General features: G+C 48.5%; 2 protein-coding genes across 14 annotated transcripts in view; one reads left to right on the top strand and one right to left on the bottom strand.

Moving 5' to 3' along the window:
* Window positions 1-5,338, top strand: part of Fbrsl1 (fibrosin like 1) — a 75,722-nt gene extending 70,384 nt beyond the window's left edge. For all 11 annotated transcript variants that reach the window (XM_059249316.1, XM_059249314.1, XM_059249313.1 and 8 more), the window contains one exon: window positions 3,524-5,338. In XM_059249316.1, coding sequence (XP_059105299.1) covers window positions 3,524-4,370 — 847 coding nt within the window. In that variant the 3' untranslated portion in view covers window positions 4,371-5,338. The remainder of the gene's footprint in view (window positions 1-3,523) is intronic.
* A 7,593-nt stretch (window positions 5,339-12,931) lies between these two features.
* Lrcol1 (leucine rich colipase like 1) lies at window positions 12,932-26,837 on the bottom strand. 3 transcript variants are annotated; one of them, XM_059249604.1, is made up of 6 exons: window positions 26,687-26,837; window positions 26,028-26,104; window positions 15,949-16,108; window positions 14,338-14,463; window positions 14,108-14,230; window positions 12,932-13,166 (listed from the first exon to the last, which is right to left on the bottom strand). In XM_059249604.1, exons 3-6 carry the CDS (start codon window positions 16,057-16,059, stop codon window positions 13,164-13,166), a joined length of 363 nt encoding a protein of 120 aa, XP_059105587.1. In that variant the 5' UTR covers window positions 16,060-16,108; window positions 26,028-26,104; window positions 26,687-26,837; the 3' UTR covers window positions 12,932-13,163. The 3 variants fall into 3 exon arrangements, with proteins under 3 accessions (XP_059105587.1, XP_059105586.1, XP_059105588.1); XM_059249603.1 differs by lacking the exon at window positions 26,687-26,837 and having other exon boundaries at window positions 26,028-26,321; XM_059249605.1 differs by lacking the exon at window positions 26,687-26,837 and having other exon boundaries at window positions 15,949-16,070; window positions 26,028-26,321.
* Window positions 26,838-27,458: the final 621 nt, after the last annotated feature.

Below are 27,458 nucleotides of genomic sequence, written 5' to 3'. Positions count from 1 at the left end.
TGATATCATTAGCAAAGATGGTGGCCAACTCACACAGTTGCTTCCATCTTAATGAGGTCACCAGCTGGATGGCGGCAAACCACATGATTCCTTTCTGTTCAAGGTGAGCTCAGCTCCATGGTAAAGTGAGCCCATCCCCTACCAGAGCACAAGTCCCAGTGAGATCCACCATCTCCCAGTTCAAGTGTGTATTGTTACACCCTTTTCTTTAAGAAGACACTTTAGTTAATGTGGATGGATACAGGAGGAGATGGTACCTGTGGCATAAGAGCCTAAAATAGCAAAGTGAACAGGAAAGAATGTCATGGTCTTGGCTTGAGGAAGCAGGGTCCATAGGTAGCTGATAGAGTAGCAGGTGTAGTAGACAGATCACAGCATTTCTCCCTCAGAGTTGCAGAATAGACAGGAGAAGGAAAAAGATAAATATGCTTGTTTTTTTTTTTTTTTTAAATGTTTATCTCCAGGTGGAGAGTAACTTCTGAATCTCCCTAAGGAATGTTACCAGCCTAGTTTCAGGATGGGGGGGTGGGCAGGGTACCAGCAGTTCCTGTTTGGCACCAAAGCAGATAAGATTCTGTTGTGGCACAACTGGGATAATTTAAAACCTTCAACAATCCTTTGGACCAGAACTGAACCGGGCAGGATTTATGGGGTCCCTTGGGGGGAAGAGGTCCCAGGTCTTAATTGGACCTTTTGTGTCAAAGAAAAGAATCTGTGTTTCACAGTTCATCCCTGTGGCACAGAGGCAGAATGGGAGAAAAGTTTGATAGGGAGGGGCCTCATCAGTCAGATTAGCGTCTGAGAAAGAGTTTAGGGAATTAGGTTTGATGGGCTACGAATGCTTTTAATCCCAGCACTCAGGAGGTAGAGGCAGGCAGATCTCTGAGATCTGAGGACAGCCTGGTCTACAGCGAGAGTTCCAGGCTAGCCAGGGCTACACAGAGAGAAACCTGATATGCAGGAATGGAGGGAGGCAAGAGACTTGCAGAACTGTTGCCCCTCCATCTTACGAAGTTTTCTGAGTCAGGGAGACTTTGAAAGCCAAAAGTAGTATCCAATTTGTGTTGGGTCCAGACCTCAGTCAACAGGCTTACTAATGTCTAAAGGTTTAAGGCAAGCCAAAAGTGCCTAGAATGGATATTGTATACCCTACTTTAGGCCAGGTAAGTTGAAGCTTGTTTCTGGTTATAAGTGGTCACCTACAACCAGAGAGGGACTGGAAACAATTGACCCCAATGACAGTGACCTGGCAGGCAAAGCCAGAGGCAGGAAGTTGGAGGACCTCTGAGATGTCAGTTGAGGGCGCTTGTAAACTCAACCTGGATTTTACCTTAATGTGTGGATGTTGGATGCCCTGGTGTGGGGAATGGAAAAAGGCCTCTGCTCTAGAGGTCGGTAGATGGCGAGAGAGGGTGGGCAGATCAGGAAGAGTCAAACTGAGTTTATATGGCACACCAATAAAACCTCAGAATGTGGCTTGCACTGCATATGAAGACAAAGGCCACAAAGACCCAGAGGTTTCAGGTAGTATGCCAGGTAAGCAGCTGGGTGAGATTGGTGTCAGAAAAGGTAGGGAGATGGCTAAGGGGCAGGAGGAAAGGTTACTCAGAGGAAAGGGTGTAGGACCCCCAAACCCCCTGGGTTTCGGCACCAAATGTTAGCTCTAGATTGAGCAAGGCAACATAAAAATGAGGAGACTGACTTCTACAGAAGCAGATGCCTTCAGTCAGAACATGAAGAGCAGCACTCTCTGTGGGAGTAGGGACTGAGTGCCCAGGCTCAGGAGCTTGGGGATTTATAAGGTAGAAAAGGGAGCTTTTAGGGCAGAAGGTCCCAGTGCAGGTTGTTTCTATCAAGGACTTGCTGGATCAACATGCCAACCTTCCTGTCTGGAGTTTCTCAGTTTTTAGGTTCTTAACCCCTCGAGGTCTACATTGTTCCTGACTCTGCCCGCCCCTTCTCCTCCCACTTCTTCCATACACACCCACACCCACCCAGTCCTTACTCCACCCCACCCTATTCCTTGCACCAGCCCTTCCCTTCACCTGTCCTAATGCCTCCAATGTTGGCATTGTGCAGAGCTGTGGTCTCTGGGTAAGTCAGTACCCCACAATTTCTTAACCAGACTCCAGGGTACTGACCTGGCAGAGGAACCATGGCTAGACTCCCCTGAGGGCTCTGAGGGAGCTGTGTTTAAAGACCTACTTTACAAAAGTAAAGACCTCCCTGGCTTAAATACTAGCAGAGAGGAAAGGCCTCCAGGTGGAGGCAAACCGAGAGCTTCAGGGTTCCTTTCTCCACAGGTGTCCCCAATACAAGGCTCTTGTTGATAGGGAGTGCACTTCGGCTGTGCGTTATATCTGGGAAAGGTTTAGGCTACTAAAATCAATGTAATAGGTGTTTTTAACAGGCATCCCTGGGTCAAAACCTGCTTGGTTGATGCTCCTAGGAGTTGCCCGAGACAGTATGTCCCAAAGCCCAATAAACCCTAAGCAGTGTACCTTTTGAGTGTCTACCTCTTCTGCATTAAGGATGGGGATATTTCATGGGAATAACAAGTGAACTCTTTTTTTTTTTTTTTTTTTTTTTTTTTTTTTTTTGAGATGGGGAGACTTGTAGACATAGTGAGTTCCAGCTCCCTATGCAATCTCCCCCTGTGATCCTCGAACTCACAGAAATCCTTCTGCTTCTGCCTCCCTAGTGCTGGGACTAAAGTCCATACCCAGTGACATCTGGGAGACTGCTGATCTGAGGTCAGGTCAAAGTCAGGTACTGGGAGTCCTGGGAGTCTGTGGGGTGAGGGCTACCCCACAGACTGCTTTCCGTAGTAGCAGAAGTCGGTTGGAAAGAAGAGCTTACAAGGGAGTAAAGGTGCCAAGCAGATGTGTGGGTCAGAGTACCCAGAACTTAGGGTGGCTTCAGGCCTATACATATGCTGCAGTCCACTGTCAGCACTGAGGACGTAACTGAAGGTGGGGTGGAAGATCAGGGGCCTCTCCATGGGAGGTAAAGCCTACTCTGATCTATGCAGTTCCTGCAGCAGGCACAGTCCTCCTTAGGGTGCTCTCTGAGGTCAGGCTCTGGGGCTCAGGGTCCTTTGCCTGGTGAGAGCAGAGCTGGCCAGTGTGACAGACTAAACTCGGTGAGAACAGGCCTGGGCCTGCCCCAGACTTCTATATTAGGAGCAAGTGTGGGAGAAGAGCCTGCTGTAGGCACAGCTGGGGACCCTACCAGAAAAACTGCTGTAGAGGAGTGTTTTCAGGACCCTCAGATCACCAGAAAGCAACTGCACACCCCTAAGTCTGAGAATGCTTACTTTTGAGCAGGGAATTCCAGGACTGGGGTAGCCATGTTGCCTTGCCTCCCTAGCCCATTGTCAACAGTGTGTTCAGGCTGGGGTACTTGTAACACTGGACAAGCCCTGGAGCCCAGGATGCAGAGGCTCCACACAGCAGGAACTTGACAAACAGCTTTCTAGGAGCTATAGCTGCTCTAGGTGATGGCTCTGTCCTGTCGTCCCCAGGGACCTCCTGGAGAAGACACGCCTGCTGAGCCATGGCTCGCCTGCAGCACCAGTGGGCCACCCCATCAGCAGCCTCCTGCAGCGGGGCCCTGGTGAGCTGGGCCGCCCTGGGATCCTCACAGACCGCGAGGCTGAGCCTCGGGTCAAGGAGAGCCACTCACCTGACAAAGAGGATGGCGCCAAACTGGCTGCACGACCTCCATCGCCCTACTGCAAGGCAGCCCTGGGTGACTGCCTGCGCCTGGCAGGCCTGCTGGGTCGGGAGTCCGGGAAGCAGACGCCTGAGCGGCCCCAGGGCGACGTGAAGGTAAAGGAGGAGCGCAGGGAAGACGAAACACCAGAGCTCACGGGCGTCAGCGTGCACTCCACAGCCACACACCTGGGCCTGGGCACGCCGGGCTTCGTGTGGGACCCGCCGCGCGACACCTACCGGGGCCTAGAACTGCCGCGCCGCACCTTTCCCGCCCCGCCGTCCGCTGTGGGCTCCGCTCCCTTTGAGCTCTCTGAGCGCGCCTACCGCGACCGCGAGCCTCACGACTACAGCCCTGACCGCCTGCGGGACGTGCGCCGGGAGGAGCTGGAGCGCGCACGCGCGCCCGACCCAGACGCCTCGCTCCTGCCTGCGATGCACTACCCGCGCCTGACTCCTGGCGCGCTGCACGGCGCACTCCTGGCCCGGACCCCGCCGGCTGCCGCCGCACTCGGTGCGCCTCCTCCCCTGGTGGCTGCAGGCGGGGTGTCCACGCCACCCGCGCGCCCCAGGACGACGCCGCTGGCGCTCGGGCCTGGCGAGGCGCGCGACTACTCTCCTGCGGCGTGCAACCCGCCCGAAGTGGAGGCGCGGTAGTTCCAGCGGAGTGGACTGGCTCACTTAAATTTCTGGGACCTGAGCACAGTTCCCCGAGTCCAGGAGCAGCGCAGCTCGCTCCACGCTGTGGCTTGCTTGTGTAGTCGAGGACCTTACGCTTTTCTGGGGGTGACTTCATTTTCCGAGCTTGCGATTAGGTCACTGGGAAAAATTTAGCTTTGTACCTCCCCACCTCTCCCCAGGTGACAAGCATTTTTAATGGTTTTGTATTTTTCTTAATTTTGTGCTCTAACGACATTTTAAAGAACCAAAAAAAGAATTTTTAGTTGGGATTTACAGTTTCACTTCTCAGATCCCATTTGAGCCCCAGAGTTTGTCTTATTTATGGAAAGAAACGGTCTTTCTGTCCAGCGCACTGTGAGGCTTCGCACTCAGGCCCGGCTCTGGCCTTCCCTTGGTACTTGGAACCGAAGTTACAGATATATATTAAAATAATAATTAATAATAATGTACAAAACTTTGGGTTTTCTGCCTTATTCTATTATGCATAGGTGTAAGAAGATTTCTTTGGTTTGTTTTTTAGAAAAAAATGTAAATATTCTGTTGATATAATTATAAAACTTATTAAATTCTTAACCTGGACAGTCTATAACAAGTTTCTAGAAACCCTTCTGGTTATTTGTGTACGTAGTCACAAAAACCCACTCGGGCTGTCAGTTGTGAACTCTGTCAGCAGAGTAACTGCCGCACCGACTACCCTTCAACTATGCAAGCCACGGAGGCAAGACAGGATGTGTAGGGGGAGACAGCGTCTGAGCTTCCTGTAGGGTAGTTGGACCTCCCAGAGAGCCACACTTCTGGGCATCTGCTTAGACTGAAGCAGACTTCAGGAATTTCTCTAGTTACGAGGACAAACCTGTGCCCATGTGCTAACCTTAGTGCAGTGTTCTCTGGATCTGTGTAAGCCAGACAGAATCTTAGAAGTTGGTTCCGGGAAAAAGATTAGTTTTCTTCCTCCTGTACCCCAGCATCTGTCTGAGGGCTGCCCTCCCCGCCCCCACTCCCACCACTAAGCCTGTAGTAGCTCCTTTGGCTTTGGTTTTGCATTCAGACCCTCTCAAGCTTTTTCCATGTGTTGTCAGCTGTCCTTTTTGGTTTCCTGACCACCGCTTTTGTGCTGAATCAACATACAGCAGCCCTGTCTGCTTTGTTCAGTCCCTTCCTGCTGGCCTTGTGTTTCCACCGTGGACTCTGGTTATTTAAACAGTCTGTTTTCATGTCAATCAACAGTGATAAATACCTTGATTTGGATGAAATGTGGTCCAGTGTCTTGTGTGGCTCTGAGGCAGGTAATCTCACTGTCTGTATCCCTCCCTGGGGTAGGAGGCTCTGGGCTTCAGAGTGCCTCAGGGACATCCTGAGACAGTGTGGGGCTGCTCACCGTCCCCCTTGTTTCCCTTGGGGCTGTGTTTTTGTGGGTGGCACCTCTGCTGCACCCCCCCCCTCCCTATCTGCGTGGAACTCTGCTGACTTTACAGCTTGGCCCAGGTGACACATGAACCCTCACCATTCTGGCCATAGCAGCCCATATTACCAGAGTTTGCCAGGTTTTCTGCATGGAACCCACCCTTCAAGTTCTCACTTTTTGTGCATGAGGCTTGCAGCTCCTGGGAACATGTTACCACATGTAGTTATATCTGATCCCGACTGTTTAGCACCATGCAGAACCAGGTTAACCCTTTGCCCAGTAATGAAACTTAGAATGCCTGGGGTTAGAGGTAGCCAGTGGCCTTCTTCCACATTTGTGCAGGATCCTGCCACCTGCGCATGCAGATGAAGCTCAATTACCCTGGTGTAATTGTCACTGTGGCCTGGGTTTGGAAGTGAAGTCTTTTTTTTTTTTTTTTTCAAAGATTTATTTATTTATTACATATATAGTGTTCTGTCTGCACGAATCCCTGCAAGCCAGAAGAGGGCGCCAGATCTCATTACAGATGATTGTGAGCCACCATGTGGTGGCTGGAAATTGAACTCAGGACCTTTGGAAGAGCAAGCAGTGTTCTTAACCTCTGAGCCATCTCTCCAGCCCAGAAGTGAAGTCTTAATCAGGTCACCTTGCTGAATGTCAGGCCTGGGTGATAGGACTCCAATGACAAACCAAAGTAGGGTTCCACCAGAGTCCTTGGGCTTTCTTACAGAATAAGGGATGCCTTAAAGCGGCTGCATCACCAGAAAATCCTAACATGAATGAGAACTCAAGAGAACAACTTAGAGCTGCATAGACAGGCTGCCCCGTGGTTGATCTTCCCAGCTTTTATACCCCAGCACCTTCCTAAACTACTAGGCCATGCTCAGTTAGGGCAAATCACATAGAAATGGCAAAGAGGCGCGAGAGGGAGCACCTAGAACAGGAGGGCAGTGCCCCACCTTGTCCCCTTCCTTCTGTGAGGGAATATCAGCAATCAACAACCCAGATGTTGGAGGTCTCTTGCAAATAGTCATGGCTGCTCTGCTGACAATAACTGTTAGTACTCTACAACCACATGCTACCCAAGCCCCAGAATGAAAGCGTCATGAACACAGTGATGCTACGGATTGGGTAGCAGAGGGGAACGTTCCCTGTATCCCAGAAAGTCATGGTCCAGATTGGTCTTTCAGCTATGTGCTTCCTCCCAGGGTCCCCTGGATCAGATGAGACTGCACTTGCCCTTCCTCATCTTTTGTTTCTTGAGACTGGGTCTCTCTTTGTAGACCAGGCTGTCCTGGAACTTGATACATAGACCAGGCTGGCCTCAAACAGAGATTCATCTGCTTTCCTTATCTGCTTCATCAGAGTGATTCCAACATCTGGGCATCAAGAGTACTTGGTGAGACAGCCAGAGGCCTGCCCTCTGTGCCACTACGATGAGCAAGTATGTGGTGGAGAAATGGGAGAGAAAGAGAAGTGGGCAGTTCTTGTGTTGCAGAGAGAGGCAGAACTGGAGATTCGACAGTGGTGAGGAACAGGCTGATGTGAGAGGCCTGCGCTGCCACTGAGGGCCATGTCTGGGTCCATGCCTTACTGCCCCCAGGGTCTATGTTGATGTCCGTGGCCTCTGTTGCCACCCAGGGCCATGCGGATGTCTGTGGTCTGGGCTGTCACCTGAAGCCATGATGAGGGCCATGCTGAGCTGGCCCTGCCCCTCAATGACCACAGCAAGGAGAAAGTACCAGCATGGGAGAGCTGGTGGGGTGAGGCAGAGGGTAGAGAGTAGGCTGACCAACTCAGCTACTACCCAGGCCCAGATCCAGGCCTTTGAGTTGGCCCACCCCAACACCTACCCCCTCTATGAGTTGCTGTGTGAAGGGGTCCGTCCTGCAGAACCATAGCCTCAGGATCACCATGGCTCTGAGCAACAGCAAAATACCCGAGAGGCCGGGCGGTGGTGGCGCACGCCTTTAATCCCAGCACTCGGGAGGCAGAGCCAGGCGGATCTCTGTGAGTTCGAGGCCAGCCTGGGCTACCAAGTGAGTTCCAGGAAAGGCGCAAAGCTACACAGAGAAACCCTGTCTCGAAAAACCAAAAAAAAAAAAAAAAAAAAACCGAGAGGAGTTTCAGTGAGAGTCCAGTGTTGATGGTGTAGCAGAACCAGACCAATGACTCATTGCAATAAACATTTGCAAGTAAAGCTGTTTGGGCAAAAGGGTTTACTGAGTGACACATCGCAGCTTCCAATGCCACCACGACAATAATTATGTGATGGAGAGGTAGGAAAGACAGAAGAGTGGAGTGGTACATGCGTAGCGGAACTGGGGACAGACAGCTGTGATGGGTGTGAGAGGAGGTGCAGTAGATAGAGGAGCAAGTCACTGCCCAGAGGCATCAGCAAGATGTTGTTGTTAGTTTTAATTTTAATTTTTTATTTTCTTTTGGGGGAGGTTACGAGGGTGGAGGGTGGGTGTGGAAGGACTGGGAAATGAGTGGGATTTTAAAAAAGAAAGGAAAAAAAATATTTTGTTGACCAGGTGTGATCACACACTCCTTTGATCTCACTAGAGGCAGAGGAAGGTGGATGTCTGTGAGAACATACCATGTTCCAAGCCAGCCAGGGCTCCACAGTGACGCCCTGTCTTTTTTTTTTTTTTTTTTTTAATTTTTTTAAGGATTTTTTTTTTGTTTTTACATCTTCAGCCAGAGCCCTGACTAGAGTGGGATTGGGGGCTGCTCATGGGGCCCTGTTCAAATGCCACAGGACTGCCAGGGCCTTGCAGAACCACTTCAAGAGGCCACAGAACTCACCATTAGGTGTGAGCGACCAGTCAAGGGTGTCCTATAGCTAAGATCATCCATTTGTCTAAGGGGGTCATGTGGACAGACAGCCAAGGGACACATTTCCTCAAGGGCTGAGCAAGGGAAGAGTGGCTCACACAAGGTCCTCACGGATCCTTACCGAGTACTGGCACCTCATTAGTGTGGTGTTGACTCTCAGGCAGGACACTCCTTTCTGGATGATTGCCTTGGATGGGCAAGAATCACATTACTTTCTGCTGTTTGGGCATCTCTGTGAAAACCTGGGCCCAGTGAGTATCCTTGCAATGAGGACACAACACAGCTGGTGATGACCCTTGGCAAAGAGTGCATCAACTAAGTCACTGGAATTAGGGATTTTACAACAGAACTATAATTCAAGGCAAGTCTGGACATGCCCAGTCAGCCTCAGGAGAAACAGGGAAACAGAACTGGCCCATTAGACTCCACAGCTGCCCATGCCGTGTGTGACTCTCCCCTCTCACTGACCTGCCTGCAGCTGGCCTCCTGCCAACAGCCTCCTCAGCAGCTACCATACACCAACTTCTGTGGAGACAAAGGAGCCGTGGGGCTGGGCTAGGACACGATGAAATGTCACTGGGAGGGGATAGACATTGTCTTGGGTCCAGTGGGTAGCAGCAAAGGCAAGAGACCTCTGAAACAAACTGCAGTCTGTATGAAGTAGCTGATGCTGCGGCAGAAACCTGCTCTCTTAGAAGTGGAGGGGTGATCAGTACTCCTCCAGCTGCTGTGACTGCATGAAGTCACCCCCAAACAACACCCACTTTATTCGTAGGTGCTGAGAGTGAAGACTGGAGGTCCCCCCATCTGTGCCCCAGCTATAAAACTCCCCAAGTCTGAGTGCTCTGCAGTGGACTGGGGCTACCAGACTTTACTTACCTCTAAGAGGCTATCAAAGCTCTGAGTAACTTCCCAGGTTGCCTTTAAGCAACTCCTACCTCAAGCGTCTGCCTCATGGTATCTGATAAACTCACATGCTCTTTTTCATTGCTGCCTGGGGTCTTTCCTCACTCATCTAGTCAACAAGTAGACTTTTCAGTTCCACCTTCACACTAAGCTCTAAACTTGCAAGAGGGGCCCCTGGGTGCCTCCCAGGACCAGTCCTTGTCCTGCAGCAGCCTCACCAGCCTTGCCTTCTTGTGACCTGGCAGCTTGGGCTCTTGTGGTAACCCCAGAGGACAAGCCAGTGGCCCTGCTAAGCTGTGATGCTAATTGTAGACTTCAGTCTTTCCTGACATGAATAAAACATGTGCTGAGCAACAGCCACCCCCATTTCCGCCACCATATTATTAAAACCATAAAGCACTTCTGAGGTACAATTGCCCTGGGCAGGCTCTCCAGGGATCAGCATCATCACCCAGCCTGCTGTATCTTGAAACAGCCCACCAGTTTTCACTTTCCATGGACCAATCTTCTGTCTCAACCCTCACCCTGACCTCTGACTGCAGAGATCCAATGCCTGTGGCGACTTTGTCCTCAGAGGTTTCCAGCCTGGGGTTCCGCAGAGCTATGGCCCCCTTCTTCCTTGTGTTTGTTTCACAACCCACTTGGCTCGAGCTGAAGCTATTCAGCAGGAAAAACAAGTGTTATGGGGCAGATCTTCACAGAGAAGCTTGGGCATAAGGGGAGTATGCTCTGCCGCTGCCTGTGTTTTATTTTTTCTCAGATGCCTTTCTGCCAAGGTATTTCTGCTCTGCAAAGGCCACAGCACCATCTCGTGGCTGTGTGTGGAACAGCATAGGGTCTTGAACTGGTTAAAACTCACTAGAGGTAATTTCTAAAGCAAACATCGAAAGCCTATGGCCCAGGGTGCCTTCTTGCTTTACTCCTGTGTCTTCTACACTCTCAGGTCACGGTTTTCATCCTGTAGTCCTGTGACTTTGCTTTAAAAAAAAATAAAACTAGGCCGGGGGGCAGTGCATGCCTTTAACTATAGCACTGAGGAGGCAGAGGCAGGAGGATCTCTGTGAGTTCCAAGGGCAGCCTTGTCTACAGAGTGAGTTCCAGGACAGCCAGGGCTACACAGAGAAACCCTGTCTCAAAAACAAAACAAAAAACAAACTCCTCAAACCAGGTATTAACCATCAAATTGACCCACAGGCTGTCCTGCCCTTAAGAGGACACCATGACCAGCCGATTACCAACCAGTCAGCACCAGAACCCTAACCTGCTGACAGATTCTTTTGCATATTGGCCCTGACTGATCCTCACATGATAATCCATAAGGACCTGAAAAGAGCTTGAGGCTACAGTAGCCTCCCTTTTGGGTTGCTAGCATCCCTAGCAAAGCCTGCTCTTTTTCCTAACATTCATCTGTGGGGCACTGGTTTGTTGTTGTTTTGAAACAGGGTCTCGTTTATCCAAAGCTGGTTTTGAACTTACTATGTACCCAAGGCTGGCCATAAGTATCCTCTTCTGTCACTCTGCCCATGTATTTTGGCTATTCTGGCAGGCAGCAAGCCCCAGTGATCCTCCAGCCTCTCCTCCATACAGCATTAGGTTACAGAAATGCACAAGTCTTCACCTGGCTCTTTATGGGTATTGGCGTTTGAATTAGGGACTGTATTAGTCAGTGTTCTCTAGAAGAACAGAAGATACATGTGTGTACACACACACACACACACACACACACACACACACACACACACAGGTGGAGGTATTTTTTAGAGTGGTTTACAAGCTATGGTCCAGCTAGTCCAACAATGGCTGTGTACCAACAAAAGGTCCAAGAATCCAGTAATTGTTTAGTCCATGAGGCTGGATGCCTCAGCAGCCTTCAGGATACACCAGGATCCCTAAGAAGTAGACTCTAATGTCAGTGAAGGAATGCACTTGCTAGCAAGACCGAGAGCAAGCTGACAAAGAGAACAAGCTTCCCTCTTCCATGTCCTTTGTATATGTTGCCAGCAGAAGGTGTGGTCCAGATTAAAGGTGGATCTTCCCACCTCAAAGATCCAGATTAGAAATGGGTCTTCCCACTTCAAATTATTTAATTAGGAAAAAAATCTCTTGGGCCAGGCATGGTGGTGCATACCTTTAATCCCAGCACTTGGGAGGCAGAGGTAGGTGGATCTCTGTGAATTCAAGGCCAGCCTGGGCTACAGAGTGAGTTCCAGGAAAGGCGCAAAGCTACACAGAGAAACCCTGTCTCAAAAAATCAATCAATCAATCAATCAGTCAATCAATCAATCAATCAATCAATAAAATGTCCTAGAAATGTCAGCAAGTATTAAAAATTGTATATTACCACTTTGAAATTATACATTTATATAGTTTGTCTTATAGGTGATGTAATAAATATATTAATATTAAGCTAATAACCAAAAGTCATCTTCTTCTGTGGTACTGGGGTTTGAACTTACAGCCTTGAGCAGGCCAGGCTGGGCCACATCCTGTGTTTGAACCATTTTCTTGAAGAAGGACATCAACATCTCAAACTCTTTTGGTGATCCCAACAGCAGCCTTGTTCATATTATCATCTCCACATTCCTCAGCAATGCGCAGGGAAAGTCAGAGATGGGCACAAGACACTTAGGACCAGACAGTACAGGAAGACCAGAGACTGGGATAGTCCCCTCAAAAACCCAGCAGCCAAAGTGAAACATGGCAGAGGTCCAGGGCACTAGATATGAGGGGTCTAGGAAAATATCAAGCAGGTGTTGGACTCATGAGCCAAAGGGAACTGGAGGACCCCCTTCCATAGAGGGCTCATCAGGAAGAGAGGAAGAAGGAAGGGGCATGGAACTGGAGGACCCCCTTCCATAGAGGGCTCATCAGGAAGAGAGGAAGAAGGAAGGGGTGCACAGGCACAGCCAGATCAGCATGGACAAGTGTGGGAAGCAAAGGTAAACCTGGGTCAGAGTTGGAGGGCAAGGAGGACCTCAGCAGCTCACATTGGAGAAGCTGCCAAATAAAGACAGCCTATATGGAAACAGGTCTGGTGCTCTGGAAAGTCCAGCATGGCTGACCCTGGGGCCGGGACTAGCTTGTGTTATATAGTATGGCTACAGGCAGTTTGTTCAAGGTAAATTTTTCCTTTGGGATGGCCAACTTATGTTTACCTCCAGTGACAAAATGCATGACCACAGCTTTGTCATGGAGACTGCTGCAGGATGGCAGGGGCTGGTGCAGTGGCCATCCTGAAAGTTCTGCCCCAGTCTCACTTTCCACAGGTAATAATGGCCATAGAGCCACAACTGCTATAGAGCTGAGCAGACCCAAATGGGTCTTCATTGTTTCTAAAGATTTTCATGCTTTTATTATTGAAAAAAACATCGGCTGGACAAGGTACTTCCTCATCAATCAGTTTTTATTTATGTGCAGTAATTTTGCAGCAATCCCATGATTTGTTCCCAGAAGCTTCATGCTGTAGGACTCAAGTCCATATTAACGATAGGCAACAGACATCTCTAATTCCTACAGATTTCCAGAACCCAAAAAAAGGAACAGTATGGATGCGAGCAGAGCACTGTCTGTTCTCTGAAGTCCAGTTTTAGTTCTGTGTCGCACAAGCTCATGTTCATTCACTAAAGGACAGCAAAGATCAGAGAGAAAAATCTCAATGGCTTGATCCTAAGCACTAACCACAGTACCCTTGTCTAGGCACAGACACTGTGGATGAGACTACCTGACTCTTTCCTTCATTTAAACTGTGCCAGGATGTCCCACGTGGTAATCAAGGTAAAGCAGACCCAACAGGCAGGGCTCTCCTGGCAGGTGCCATATTCTTAACCTTAGGAGCCATAGACCCCTGTGCACCAACAGTATTATGATGTCTAAGAGCAAAATATGTACTTAACTCCACATGGCACCCATGGTACACGCAGCCCATGCACACAGTCATGCTGCTGACTCCCACAAGCTCCCAGTCTCCATGGCCATTGTTCTGTGAGCTTTTGTCCTCTGGCTCCACTAAGGGCCAGTAGAAAGTAGAAGAGAAGGAGAGATGTCGGGAGACCTTTTCTGCTTGGCAGTTGTAATGGTTCCCTTACTTGATAGACACCACAGACAGACAGACTGACGGGGGGGGGGGGGGCAGGCAGGCAGAGACAGAGCTATGAGACAGAGACAGACAGACAGAACAGACAAATAGACAAATACAACGCATATGCACAGTTACAGACACACACTCTTGTAGGTCTGAAGACTGGTTCTGTCTGCTCCAGCTCTTGGCAGTTCCAACACCAGCTGCTTCCTGGCTTGCAAATGTCTGGTCCCTCCAGGTGGGATCAACAGGCCTTTATCATTGTGTATCTTCACACCCAGAGGGCTCAGTGCCTGGTCCAGGAACCGTGGCTCCCCTCTCCCCCAGTCTGCTCCAGCGGTCTCCTCCACTTTATGGAGGATATGGACACTAACTACAGGCAGCCACTCTGCCCTCTGTTGGTGGGATTTGGTTTTACACACAATCCTCCACCCCCTCCTCTCCTCTACAGCTTCAGTAGGTGGGGTTGGGATGGCAACTTACCACTGGCAGGCACAAGGCCAGCAGGCCAGTTCTCTTTGTGCAGCGGGGAGGGCTGTTCTCGCTCAGCGGGAGGCAGCACAGGCTCCAGCACTCCGAGTGGCTTTTGCATTCGTCCCCTTCTTGCTGGAGAGAGATGGTCAGATATCATCTAGCCCCAGCGAGGTTGTCCCTCACCAGGGACCCCGCCCCCATGGAGTGGCCCCTCACCTGTCCCCTTGCTCCATGCTCACCTTGCGCCAAGATACACACTGCAAGAAGATGGACTTGGCTGAGCAGAACTTGTTTGGCCTGTAGCTGGTCCTGATACAGCACTTGCTGCGGCATTCTGAGTGTTCTTCACAGAGGTGCCCATTTGTCTGTGAGGGAGCAGGGGACCAGCATTCTCTGCTGCCAGGGACCCCCTTCCCTCTACCACCCATGGGGATCCCCTATTCCCCGCCCCCAGGGGCCACTTCCTCTAGCTCATCCAAAAGCAGGTAGGAGTGGCCAGAAGGTGTCTCCTGCTGGTTTCTCTCCCTCCCTAGATGCCACTAGGGGCCCCAGTCACCTTCCTCCAGGGCACACATTGCAAGAACACGGTCTAGGGGGTGCAGAATTTCTATGGGTTCAAGCTGTTGTGACACAGCAGTCGCTCTGACACTTGGAATTGTGCTCACACATCTTTCCGATCCCCTGAAACTTCCAGATTCTGTTTACCTACGCCAGGGCAGTTGGGCAGACCCAGGCCCCAGAACTGATTCTCCATTCAGACTGCCTCCACCCACTCTGGCTTCCTTGAATCAACTACCCTTCAACTCAAGACATGTTGTCTGACCTGGAAAAGGGGAAGACAGAAAAGGTAGATCGTACCAGGGAAGGATGAGGAGTAGGGAGAGAGAGCAAGAGAGCGTGAGTCCAGCAGTAGTGGTGCACACTTTTAATCCTAGCACTCAGGAGGCAGAGGCAGGCAAATCTCTGAGTTCAAGGTCAGCCTTGGTCTACAGAGTGCATTCCAGCACAGCAAGGACTACACAGAGAAACCTGGTCTCAATATATATATATATATCTCCCCCCAAAAAGCATCTGTTATAGGCCAGGTGCACAGAAGGTAAACTGAGGCACAGAAGAGCGACCAAGTGGCAGAACAATAGGGCATAGGCAGGAAGGACTGAACACAAACCCTGCCTGGTCTGGCTTACCTCTGATGCCAGATGAAGAAACTGATGCTCAGAGACAATCACTTTCCCAGGGTCACACAGTTAGCTCATCAGGAGCTAGCAGAGGAAGACCAGGGGCGTTCCACCCAGATCCCTTTTGTCTTGCTTTTTAAAACAAAAACCCAGCATATTGGCTGTAGGTTAAAGGCAGGGTAACTGCTAAGTTGACTGCAGCCAGAGGTCAGTGAGGAGCCACACAAGGGCACACAGGAGAGAAGGCAGAGAACAAGAGAATCACAGATCAACAGGAAATAGCGTTGTGTGATTTGGGGGTGTGCACAAAGGCAACCAGAGATATCACATTGCCCAGAAAGGAGGCGTGGGAGACCCTAGGAGAGTCCCCGCACCCTGCCTTCAGGAGCATTCTCCCAGTCTGCTGTGTCCTTGGGGCTTCACTGATACATGGGGTTGTGTGAGGGTCAGATGCAGCAGTGGGGTGTAGATCTTCAGATATCTTTATGATTGTGCAACTCATGGTCTGTGTTCTCAAGTCCCTCCCCACTGGGCCTGCCCAGATGATCCAGGCCCCTGTCACCTCTGCTCCGTTGAGGCCCTGGCTTCCTCACCCTGCCACAGGCCTGTGCGAACTAGATCCCAGCCTTCTATCTAATAAGCATGCAGTGGAAAGGCATGGCCTGAGCTCACCTGGTGGGCTACAGTCATCTTTGTCTTCCTGTTCTGGAGTGTGGGTCCGTCCCAGAGCAGCAGCAACAGCAGCAGCAGCAGCAGCAGCAGCTTCCACACCACGGTGGCCATCACACATAGGCCTGCCAGGGTTGTATGGAGTAGGCCCTGCCCTTGGCACCTAGCAAAATACCCCCTTCCCTCCAGTACTTTCTCTTATGAAATAGATTTTATAAATAATTAAATGTATTTTTATGAGCAGTTTTGGGTTTACAGAAAAAAAAAATGTGCATAAGGCCTGGGACTGTGTTTCAGTCAGTGGACTGATAGTCTAGCATATACAATGCCCTCAGTTTGATCCTCAGCAGTGCATAAACATGGCATGACAGTGCATGACTGTACTCCCAGCACCGGAAAGTATAGGCACAAGGATCAGAAGTTCAGGATTATTATTATTTTTTTAACCCACATAGCAACTTTGAGGCCAGCTTGGACTATGTGAGACTCTCTCTCTCTCTCTCTCTCTCTCTCTCTCTCTCTCTCTCTCTCTCTCTCTCCAAACAAACAAGTAAAAAAACTGTATGCCACACATCTTTAATCTCACCACTTGGGAGGCAGCAGTAGGAGGATCTCTGTGAGTTTCAGACCAGCCAGAACTACATAGTGAGACTCTGCCCCAAAATAAATAATAAATAAATAAACAAATGGCTAGAGAGATGGCTTGGTGGTTAAGAGTACTTGTTGCTCTTGCAGAGGACCCAGGTTCAATCCCCAGCACCTCCATGGTCGCTCACCATCATTTGTAAATCCATTTCCAGTGGATCCAACACTCTTTACTCACTTCCTCAGGTACCAACACACACATGGCATACATATTTGCATTCTGCAATAAATATTTTTTTTCTCTTAAATTTTATTTTATTTGCGGCAGGGGGTGGTTTGCAAGGGCAGAAGGTGGATATGAAGGATGGGGAAATGAATATAATTGAGATGTATGATGTGAAAGACACAAAGAATAAATAAAAAAAGTTTAAAAAAAAGAAGAAAATGCCTCCATAAGATCTAGCTATAGGCAAGCCCATTTGGCATAAATATTTTTTTAAAGAGGCCAATTCCAAATGGATTAGACTAACTCTGAAAGGCAAAGACAGGAAGGAAAGAGGCCAAATGAAGGAGTGTAAAATCAGAAGAGTACCATCCCCCTCCTTTCCTGGCCTCCTTACAGGCACTGAGAGCTTCACAGCTCCTTAAGTGTGATCCTAATTAGTCTCATCAATAAAAACCAGGAGTCAAATATAGGGGTAATAACCTGAAAGATCAGAGAAGCAGAGGAGCAGCCACCAGTGACCAGTGACTTCTTCTTCTTCTTTTTTTTTTTTTTTTTTGGTTTTTCGAGACAGGGTTTCTCTGTGTAGCTTTGTGCCTTTCCTGGAACTCACTTGGTAGCACGTGGTGGCGCACGCCTTTAATCCCAGCACTCGGGAGGCAGAGCCAGGCGGATCTCTGTGAGTTCGAGGCCAGCCTGGTCTCCAAAGCGAGTTCCAGGAAAGTCGCAAAGCTACACAGAGAAACCCTGTCTCGAAAAACCAAAAAAAAAAAGCATGCGCCACCACCGCCTGGCCACCAGTGACTTCTTACTTCTCTGGATCCTCAGACCGAAAGGGAGCCTCTGATCTCCAGGCAAGCTTTATTTATCAGAATACAAACAAAATATCATACAACACTCTCCTGAACTGTTTCTGCTCAGTCCATTCTTGTTGTAGGTCATGGCCCCTGCTTCTTTGTGTGTTTTTATTTTGGTGTGCCCTAAACCTTGAATGGTGTGCTGTGGATGGCCTGAATTCCTTTGTCTCCAAGAACAATGTCTATTCATCTCAACAAGCAGTTAATGAGCCTGGACTGGTCCAAGTCTGATTCTGTGTGTATGGCATAAGTAGGGAACTGCTAAGTGCAAAGGTTACCAGGTATTCTGGCAGAGTCTGTGTGCAGAATTTTGGAACTTTGGGACATGCCTCTTCCCCTTCCCTGCCCCTCTCACATCCGGCTACTGTGGCCTTGAGAAGTATAACATGTGGCAGCCGCTCTTCTCTCAGGCAACAAGACACAGTGCTTCCCTTTCTGCCCACAAGTAGCTCTTTCCTCTTCACCTCTGAATCTTCAGAGTCACTTTCCAGTTTCTGTGCTGTTATCACTGCTATCTATGAGAGGGTTGTTCTCATGCCAGAGGCTGCTCTGATTTGACAAAGTGTGGTGTGCTGGTGGGACGAGCCATAGAACATCTTTCCTATCTTCCCAATGATGTGAGCAGAATGGAATAATTCTGCCCTCATTGCAATCTAACAGAAGATAAGAAATATGCCCAGTGTGACTACTTGCAATGTCACTTGTGGGAGCCCACAGAGGTTTCCTAGTGAGATCTGAGCTTGCTTTACCAGCAGGACTGCATAAAGGATGACTGGACCACGGGCCTGGGGACCAGGTGTTTGGAAGGGTCTACACTTGGTTGTATCTGCAAGGGGGAGGCCTTTTGCCTCGCCCCTTGGCACTGTTATGAAAAGCCCTCTTGAATAAAGTTCTGGGCCGGTGGATAAGGATCCATACTCTCCTGAGGCTATCCTGTGTTTCTATCTGTGTCTCTCCCTTCTATCCTTCTACCTAAATCTCTCATCCCTCACTCTTCAAGAGTACCCTGGGGAAAAAGGTGGGGGGCTGGTCCCCCACAGTCATACTATGAACATTCAGAGGAAGAGCCTCCCTGAAGGTCTCATTTTGTGCCCAGGCCAGAGGGCTGTCCTTTGAGCAGTATTTGTGAGCAACCCTCCAGGTCATGTCATGCCAAAGTGGTGTGTGGCTGCTTATGGAAGCAGCAAATTGGAATCCACTTTTCTCTCAGGCCACATTCTCAAATGACAAGAGTCACAGCACACTGTGAACCATTTAAAGCACATAGCTTCATGGGTCTTGAACTTAGCATGGACACCACCTAATGGTAGGTCTAAAGCACTGACCATGCCAGAGGAAACCCCACTGTGGAGCTGGAGCCAGGCTTCCCCATGCTTGATGTCCTATGGCTCAAAGCTCTGTTGGGAGATTCCTTGGGCCTCTGGCTCCAATATAGACAAGACTCTCTAAACACTACAGTGTAGTAATGCGAACCCCCCAAAGCCCTGGTGTGCCCAAGCCCAGCCTGTACAATCAATCAGGTGAGTCCTTAAAGCTGTTCCTCATGCTCTGTTACCTCTAAACTGACCTCCAGCCCAACCCCCATTTCACCTGGAATCCCCGCCTCTGCTCCCCCCCCCCAATCTAAAATCTCATGGACACCAGTTTTCACTTCACCCTTTCTAGGCATGCCAGCCTTGGGGGTTGACTACACTTAGCCATGGATAGGACACAACACTATCTGGGCTCCAATCCAGTCTTAGCCATCAGGGACTTTCAGGAAATCAATGAGCCTTTTGTGGAGTTGGTCATCTCCCTTGTGAAGTCAGTTGTGCTGTTTAGTTTTTGTCAATTTGATACAAACTAGAAACTCCTGGCAAGGAACCCCAATTGAGGAACTGCCTCCGTTAGGTTGGCCTTCAGGCATGTCTACAGGGCATTGTCTGGATTGACAATTGACATGGGAAGGCCCAGCCCACTGTGGGGAGTGCCACCCTTGGGCAGTGGTCCTGAGTGCTGTAAGAAAGTTGGTTGAGTTATGAGTTGGGGAAAGGAAGAGCAAGCCAGTGAGCATCCATTTTTGTAATCCCTGCTTCAGTTCCTGCCTCCAGGTTCCTACTTACGTTCCTGCCCTGACTTCCCTCAGTGATGAACTGTGATGTGGAAGTGTAAGCCAAATAAACCCTTTCTTTCCATGTTGGTGTTTTGTCATGGCAGCTGAAGGCAAACTAGAATACAAGTTCCTGATTCATGCTCCACCAGAGCCTCTGGTTTTCAGAGGATTTCCAGTGGTGTCTTGTATGTTTTCCTGTGTTCTTCATGGGAAATCTGTGTTGCAAAGTAGAGTTGGATTTTTGGTTTGTTTGTTTGTGTGTGTGTGTGTGTAGTGGTGATGGTGGTTTTGTTCTTGTTTTTGTTTTTACTTCCCAGACTGCTTGAAGGCACAAGGAATCCTGTTGGAATAAGAAGTTGAAGTTTAGATATTGTTCTCTAGCTAGTATCCCCCATTCTGCTGCTTGTTCTGGACTGGCCCTGATGGTGTGCTGGGACTACAGAATGGAAGACCTGAGCCCAGAAACAGACACAGATTGGAGCATCAGGAGGACAGGGAACCCACACTCTGAGGCTCATGAAGCAGTGGGAATTTCCCTACACCGTTAGGCTGGCCCCGGGGCATTCTCTACTTCCTCTTTGACTCCTAAACTGGGGACAGGAAGAGAGACTAGGGACACTGGGAAACGGAGCAGGACTGGGGAGGCACAGGGGCTCTGGTTTCTTCCAGCACTCTGTTCCATGCCACAAGCTTGGCATTTCCACTGAGCACCCGCTGTATGAATTGTATAAAATCTACTCTGCCCAAATGATATCCAAAAATCACCTTTCTGCCCATCGAGTGCTTCTCTGAGGACGAAGCCAACCAGAAAAGCATCTCAGCAAAGAGTTTCCTCAACAAGTCAGCGGGACACATGGTTTGAGTTTTGGGTTCCTTAACGTCAGTTATAGGTATCTACAATAAACCACAGCTCACTGCATCGGAACATTTCATTCAAGAGTCTGGTTCAAGCCGGGCGGTGGTGGTGCACACCTTTAATCCCAGCACTCGGAAGACAGAGGCAGGTGGATCTCTGTGAGTTTGAGACCAGCCTGGGCTACAGAGTGAGTTCCAAGAAAAATGCCAAAGCTACACAGAGAAACCCTGTCTCGGGGGGAAAAAAGAGTCTGGTTCACTGGTTTTGGAAGAGAGAATTGCAGTCTAAAGGCAGAGTCCTGTTTTGATCTGCACTAAAAAAGAAAGAGGAAGAGGAAGAAAGGGGGAGGAGATGAAGGAGAAAGAAAAAAAGGAAGGAAAAAGACAAGGACCCAGTGAAAGAAAGGCTTACTAAAAGGACTGACCACTTCCTCTTCTAAAATCCATTTTTAAAAGAGTGCATCACTTTGCTTTGTGTGTGACAGAAGTTTGAAACGCTTCCCGCTCCCTACCCCAAAAGCCCAGCAGTTAAGTGAACCTGAATTTATTTACAAGCCTCGCATTGCCTGCTTCCCAACCATCATCCTTCATGGTTCTGCATGCTATTCAACCCTGAGTCTCTTTTTGCTCCAATAAACTCTGCCATGTTCATTTTTCTCAAGGTTCTCTCTTTGGGGGTGAGCGTTAGGACAGAGTCTCTCTATGTATGACTGTTACGGAACTCTCTACGTAGACCAGGCTGGCTTTAAACTCAGCTTCTCCCTAACAAGTGTTGGGATTAAAGGCATGTACCACCATGCCCAGCCTCAAAGTTCTCTTTTGATATGAGGTTGCCAAGTATCTTCACATTGGACACCAAGAAACACTTTTCATTTTTGGCTTGGAACAACAGGATTTACTCTCTGACAGTTCTGGAGCCAGAAGCCCATGTGCAATCGAGGCATCAGCAGGGCTGGTTCCTTCCAGAAGCTCTGGGGGTTGTTCCTTCCAGCTGTGGCTCATGGTCAGCATCCTGTGGTCTTATTTCAGTAGTAGACCCCCTGTCAAAGATACTCAGACAGGCTGGGCGTCATGGCATATACCTTTAATCCTAGCACTCTAGAGGCAGAAGCAGGCAGATCTCTGTGACTTTGAGACTAGCCCGGTCTACATAGTCTAGATAGGGAGTTCCAAGACATCCATGGCTACATAGTAATAATCTATCTCCAAAACAGAAACCAAAACACAAAACAATAAAGACCCTCCAAAAAACACTGGCATTATTTGGAATGGACAGCACTGCACTGGGAATACACGTGTCCTAATAAACTGTGGGTATACTCCTGGAGGTCCAAGTGCATGGAAATTTATTTATTTGTTGTGTGTATTTTATGTATGTGGAGGTCAGAGGGTAATTTTTGTGAAATCAGTTCTCTCCTTCCACCATGTGGGTTACAGAGATCAAACTCAGGTTTGTGCCCCCCAGCAGTCCCCCCACTGAGCCATCTCTCCAGCCACGTGTGGAAGTTTTTTTTTTTTTTTTTTTGGTTTTTTTTTTTAAAAGATTTATTTATTTATTATGTCTACAGTGTTCTGTCTGCACATATCCCTGCAAGCCAGAAGAGGGCACCAGATCTCATTACAGATGGTTGTGAGCCACCATGTGGTTGCTGGGAATTGAACTCAGGACCTTTGGAAGAACAAGCAGTGCTCTTAACCTCTGAGCCATCTCTCCAGCCCCAGTTTTTTTTTTTTTTTTTTTTTTTGGGGGGGCGTTTTTTGAGACAGGGTTTCTCTGTGTAGCTTTGCGCCTTTTCTGGGACTCACTTGGTAGCCCAGGCTGGCCTCGAACTCACAGAAATCCGCCTGCCTCTGCCTCCCGAGTGCTGGGATTAAAGGCGTGCGCCACCACCGCCCGGCCACGTGTGGAAGTTTTTAAAGACAAAACTGAGGAGGATTATATCAGACATGTTGAAACAATGAGTCCCCCCTCCCTAACAATGTTTTTTTTTTTTTTTTTTTTTTTTTTTTTTTTTTTTTTTTTTTTGAGACAAGTTCTCACTGTGCAACCCTGGCTGGCCTGGAACTTGATATGTAGACCAGGTTAACCTTGAACTAACAGATATGATTGCCTCTGCCTCCTATCTAGTACTAGGATTAGAGATTTGCACCACCATTCCCAGCTCTGGAACAGTCACTACATGTTCTCTACATGACTAACAACCTTCCTCCGTGGTTTAGCCCTGTGTATGAGTCTGTAGGAACCTCTAGGCAAGCTGGTGGTCCTGGTGGAGGCTTCGGAGATGACTGCCACCAGGCAGTGTGAAAGAGAGCCCTTTCTTCACCACGTCCTGGCTTTATCTTGTTAGGGTTCACAGAGTAACTACTGATTCCACAATGTTTCATATCTCCTCCAAGAAACTTTCTGGTCCTGTGAAACAAGCTCTATAGGCCAGCCTGTGTATAAAAACAACGTGGGGCTGGAGAGATGGTCAGCAGGGAAGAGTGCTGCTTTTGCAGAGGACCCAATTTCGGTTCCCAGCACCCACATCAGGCAGTTCACAACCACCTAGAACTCCAGATTCAGGAGATACTTACACTCATGTGAACACATACACAGATACAGTTAAGTATACACAATCAAAAATAAAATAAAAAATTTGAAAAAGCAGCAGTGCTACGAGGCTGGGAAGATGGCTCTCTCCACAAAGAGCTTGTGCTGCTTACGAAGACCTCAGTTAAATCCCTAGACTTCATGTGAAAAAGCCAGGTGAGGGCTGGTGAAGCGGCTCAGCAGGTGAAGTGTGGTGATATATTGTGTACCCTAATAAAATTTGCCTGAAGACCAGAGAACAGAAAAAGCCACTAGATTAAACATAGAGGCCAGGCGGTGGTGGCACACACCTTTAATCCTAGCACTTGGGAGGCAGAGATCTGTCTGGATCTCTGTGAGTTCAAAGCCACCCTGGACTATATGAGATTGACTCAGTCTAGGAGAGAAACAGCCAGGCAGTGGTGGCACACACCTCTAATCCCTGCATAGGAAAGTTGAGACAAGAAATGATATGGCTGGGCAGAGAAAGGCATATAAGGTGTGAGGAGACAGGAACTAGAGGCCTTTCAGGCTGAGGAGTCCTAGAGGTAAGATGTGGCAGTGGCTTGTTCCTTTGTCTTTCTGATCTTCCAGCATTTACCCCAATATCTGGCTCTGGGTTTTTATTATAAGACCTTCAGAAATTCGAGCAACAGTGAAGGCTCTTGCCTCCAAGCCCATGACCTGAGTTTGATCCCCAGGACCCACATGATGGGAGAGGAGAACTGATTCCCACATGTTGTCCTCTGGTTTCCACACAAGCCCCCCACCACATATCGGTACACAGAATAAATAAAATGTAATTTTTTTTTTTAAAAAGGGGGTGCTGGAGGTATCGCTCAGTAGTTAAGAGCATGTGCTGCTCTTTCAGAAGACATGTGTTCAGTTCCCAGCACCCATATAGTGGCTCACAATCATCTGTAACTCCAGTTCCAGGGGATCCTATGCCCACTCTGGCCTCTGCAGGCAACAGGCATACACATGGTACACATTCATACATGCAATAGAAACATCCACACACATAAATATATATATATACATATATATTTAAATATACATATTTAAAATAAATATAAAAATAAAGCAAGGGGCAGTGGTGGGGAGGATCCTTAGAGCCTGCTGGCCAGTCAGACTAGCCTAATTGATGAGTGCTAGACTAATGAGAGACTATCTCAAAGCAGTGGAAGACACATGCAAAGTTATCCTCTGGCTTCCACAGGCATGCACACACATGAACATACATACATATGTACAAATCAACAACAACCACAACACAACACAAAGCTGTGACCACAACCTGAGGCACCCTGGGTGCCAACCATAGCCTCTCACCATCCGTTCCAGAAGGCCAATTCTCCATCAGATCTCAGCTTCCATGTTTTTTGTTTTTAAAGATCTATTTATTTTTATGTGTGTTTGTTTTGCCTGCATGCATGTATGCAGAGAAAGCATAAGATCCCTGGAACTGGAATTATGAATGATTGTGAGCCACCATGTAGGTGCTGGGAACTAAACCTGGGTTTTCTGGAAGAGCAATAAGTGCTCTTAACTGCTAAGCCAACTCTCCAGATCCAGCTCCCATAGTTTTTATTTATTCTTCCAATTCAAGACCAATTGTACTTCTTGTTAGTCATGTGACACCCCCCCCTCCATTCCCCATGCTGACCACTGGCTCTCTTCTTCTCCTGTCCCCCGTCACTGCCTGTGGTTGAATCTGCCAGCCACAGGAGTGGAACTGACTGCTGCCTGTGGTCTCCTTCCAATTCCCAGACTTGATCCTGTTTTGAGTGCCTGAGTTGAAGAACTTATAGAAGGGTGGAAAGGGCCTGAATTCACTCTTGCTTTCTTCATAGCAAGTCAAGAGTCCCAGATGCCCCTTGTCACCAGGTACTTGGGGGCACTAGCATTTCCCCAGCCAAGGTTCAAATTCGGCAAGCATTCATTCCATATAGCTTAATAGCCTTCATATATTATAAATTGAGCCACATAAAACTGAATACCTTTGAATTTCCAACTTGCTATGTTCATTTCATGCTTGAAACCAGGAAAAGATTTTTGTTTTTAAGTCTCAAACTTTCTTATAAGTCCCAACAAGTTCACAGGCCCAGTTTCCAAGTTGGGCAGGATATACCTCACATGGCCCGAGAACATTCTGTTATTGCCATGAGATCACAGATATAAAGGTCACAGATCACCACTGTTCACAACACTGATCACAACGGACTACTGATAGATACAAGGATAAATGAGGCCGGGTGGTGGTGGTACATGCCTTTAATCCCAGCACTCAGGAGGCAGAGCAGGTGAATCTCTGTGAGTTCGAGGCCAGCCTGGTCTACAAAGCAAGATCCAGGACAGCACCAAAGCTACACAGAGAAACCTTGTCTCAAAAAAAAAAAAAAAATGGATGTGTTCTATACATACACACCACAACAGGAAAGCCTTGAGGACACCATGCTGAATAAATCAGGTAGTCACAGAAGGGCGAATACTGTATGACCCCACTTATGTGAGGGCCCTGGAGTTATCAACTCCATCAAGACAGATGGTAGAGTGGTGCCAGGGCCTAGAAAGGCAGTGTTTAATGGGAAGAGATGCTCTGTGGGGGATGGAGAGCTTTCCAGGGACCTTTGAGATCAGGCTACACCCTACTCTAAGTTACTCCATATTGTACAAAACGGGTTTTTCAGGCTGTGCATTGCCCTAGAAGAAGCCATTATACAATTAACTTTTCACTCTGTTTTGAGGGAAAAGAGATGATTGCAACCGCTGGGTAGACCAGAAACTATACTATCTCCTCTTTCCTGTCAGGTTCCACCCATCCAGAACAGACTAATATGACTTTTTCCTGGGGAAAGAGAGGAGTCTTTGGTAGTGCTGAGTACCCAGTGGTCCTACCTCCTTGCCTCGGATCCACTTGCTCCTCTGTGCAGAGCGAGACCAGCCAAACTGCAGTTTCCAGAACAGATGTCAGCCTTGAAGCAGAGGTTATAGGTTAGCCAAGGAAACAGCCCTCCAGTCTCTGAGCGGTAGCTCCACTCGCCTCTGCTTCCAGCTTCCTGCCCCACCCTCAGCACAGGACCTCTATGCATGGACCTGGCCTACCACCACAACTTCCCTGCTGTTTGCCTTTGTTCCAGGACTAGCCACACTCCTAGTGGGTACGTAGGACACTGGCTCTTTGATGGCCACCCCTCCCAAGGACAACTCCGTAGGCACCTAGAGTCCTCCTTTCTCAGCTCCCAGGATTTCACTGTCAGGCACCTGTGTCTGGTGCTGACTCCACCTCTGAATAATAGTCTCGTGTTGTTCTCATTTATCAATGCTTCTGTCTGTTCTAGGATGTGTGGGCTGTTCATTCACTTGAGATTTTTTGCATTTGTGTGTGTGTGTGTGTGTGTGTGTGTGTGTGTGTGTGTGTGTTAGGGGACGGGGTTGGAGACCGAACCCAGGGGCTCACAAACATGTGGCAAGTGCTCCACCACTAAGATACCCTGAGGTATAGCTCCAGCACTCCTTATTACTTCTTTATGACTGACTATGTATCAGGTACTTACGATCCTCCTGTCTCAGTCTCCCAAGTGGTGGGATTCCTGGTTTTGCACCACCGTGCTTAGCTTTAGGCAAATTAAATCAGGCTTTAGCTGAGAAAGAATCACTCGCAAATCATGGCACCAAGATCAGTGGAGGTCCTTGGTGGAAAACAGGAGAGTGTATTCAGCTTGATGATTTCAGCTTGAATTAATGGTCTGAGATAGGCTAAGACCCAGCCTTTTGTTACAAAACATTCTCTAAAATTATGCATTCAGCTGTTTGTTCTAAATTAGGTTGCCTTTGCTAATCAGGCACTGGTCAGATTTAATCAAACAGTTCAAATATGCACATGCTTCCGCAACTGTGCTATTAACAACAACAAAGAGATGGCCCAGGTCTTCCAATAGGATGGAATTATTTCTGGCCTCACCCTGAAGTACTAGCACATGATAAAGTTAGCACATGTTGTATGTCACAGAAAAATCCTGAGACATCAGAGTTTAGGATGGAGAACAGGAATAGCTGCTTCATGGGTAGGGGTTTTATTTTTGGGGTGGAGAACATGTTTTGTGTTGTCCAGTGAAGGAAACTGCACAACATTCAGCATGGACTACACCCACTGGATTGTTTATATGCTAAGTGCATCTTATTTCCATAAAAGAAGACTGCTTAAAATCATCTCTCTGTGACATACTAAGATGTCTGGTATTGCTTCAAATAACCTGGGCTCAGGGGAGACCTAATCAGTTATCAAGAAACAATTTTGGTTTGGGGGGTGGGAAAAGGAATTACAGC

Source organism: Peromyscus eremicus, chromosome 23 (genome assembly GCF_949786415.1).
Source record: "Peromyscus eremicus chromosome 23, PerEre_H2_v1, whole genome shotgun sequence".
Lineage (NCBI taxonomy): Eukaryota > Metazoa > Chordata > Mammalia > Rodentia > Cricetidae > Peromyscus > Peromyscus eremicus.
Note: the sequence above shows the minus strand (reverse complement) of the source record. Positions and strands in the feature narration are given on the sequence as shown.

Coding starts and splice junctions, on each gene's coding strand:
- Lrcol1 (XM_059249603.1), bottom strand. CDS start 26,221: ATGCATAGAGGTCCTGTGCTGAGGGTGGGGCAGGAAGCTGGAAGCAGA. Junction 14,464..15,948: donor AGATGACTGTAGCCCACCAG/GTGAGCTCAGGC, acceptor GCTCCCTCACAG/ACAAATGGGCACCTCTGTGA. Junction 14,231..14,337: donor AGTGTGTATCTTGGCGCAAG/GTGAGCATGGAG, acceptor ATCTCTCTCCAG/CAAGAAGGGGACGAATGCAA.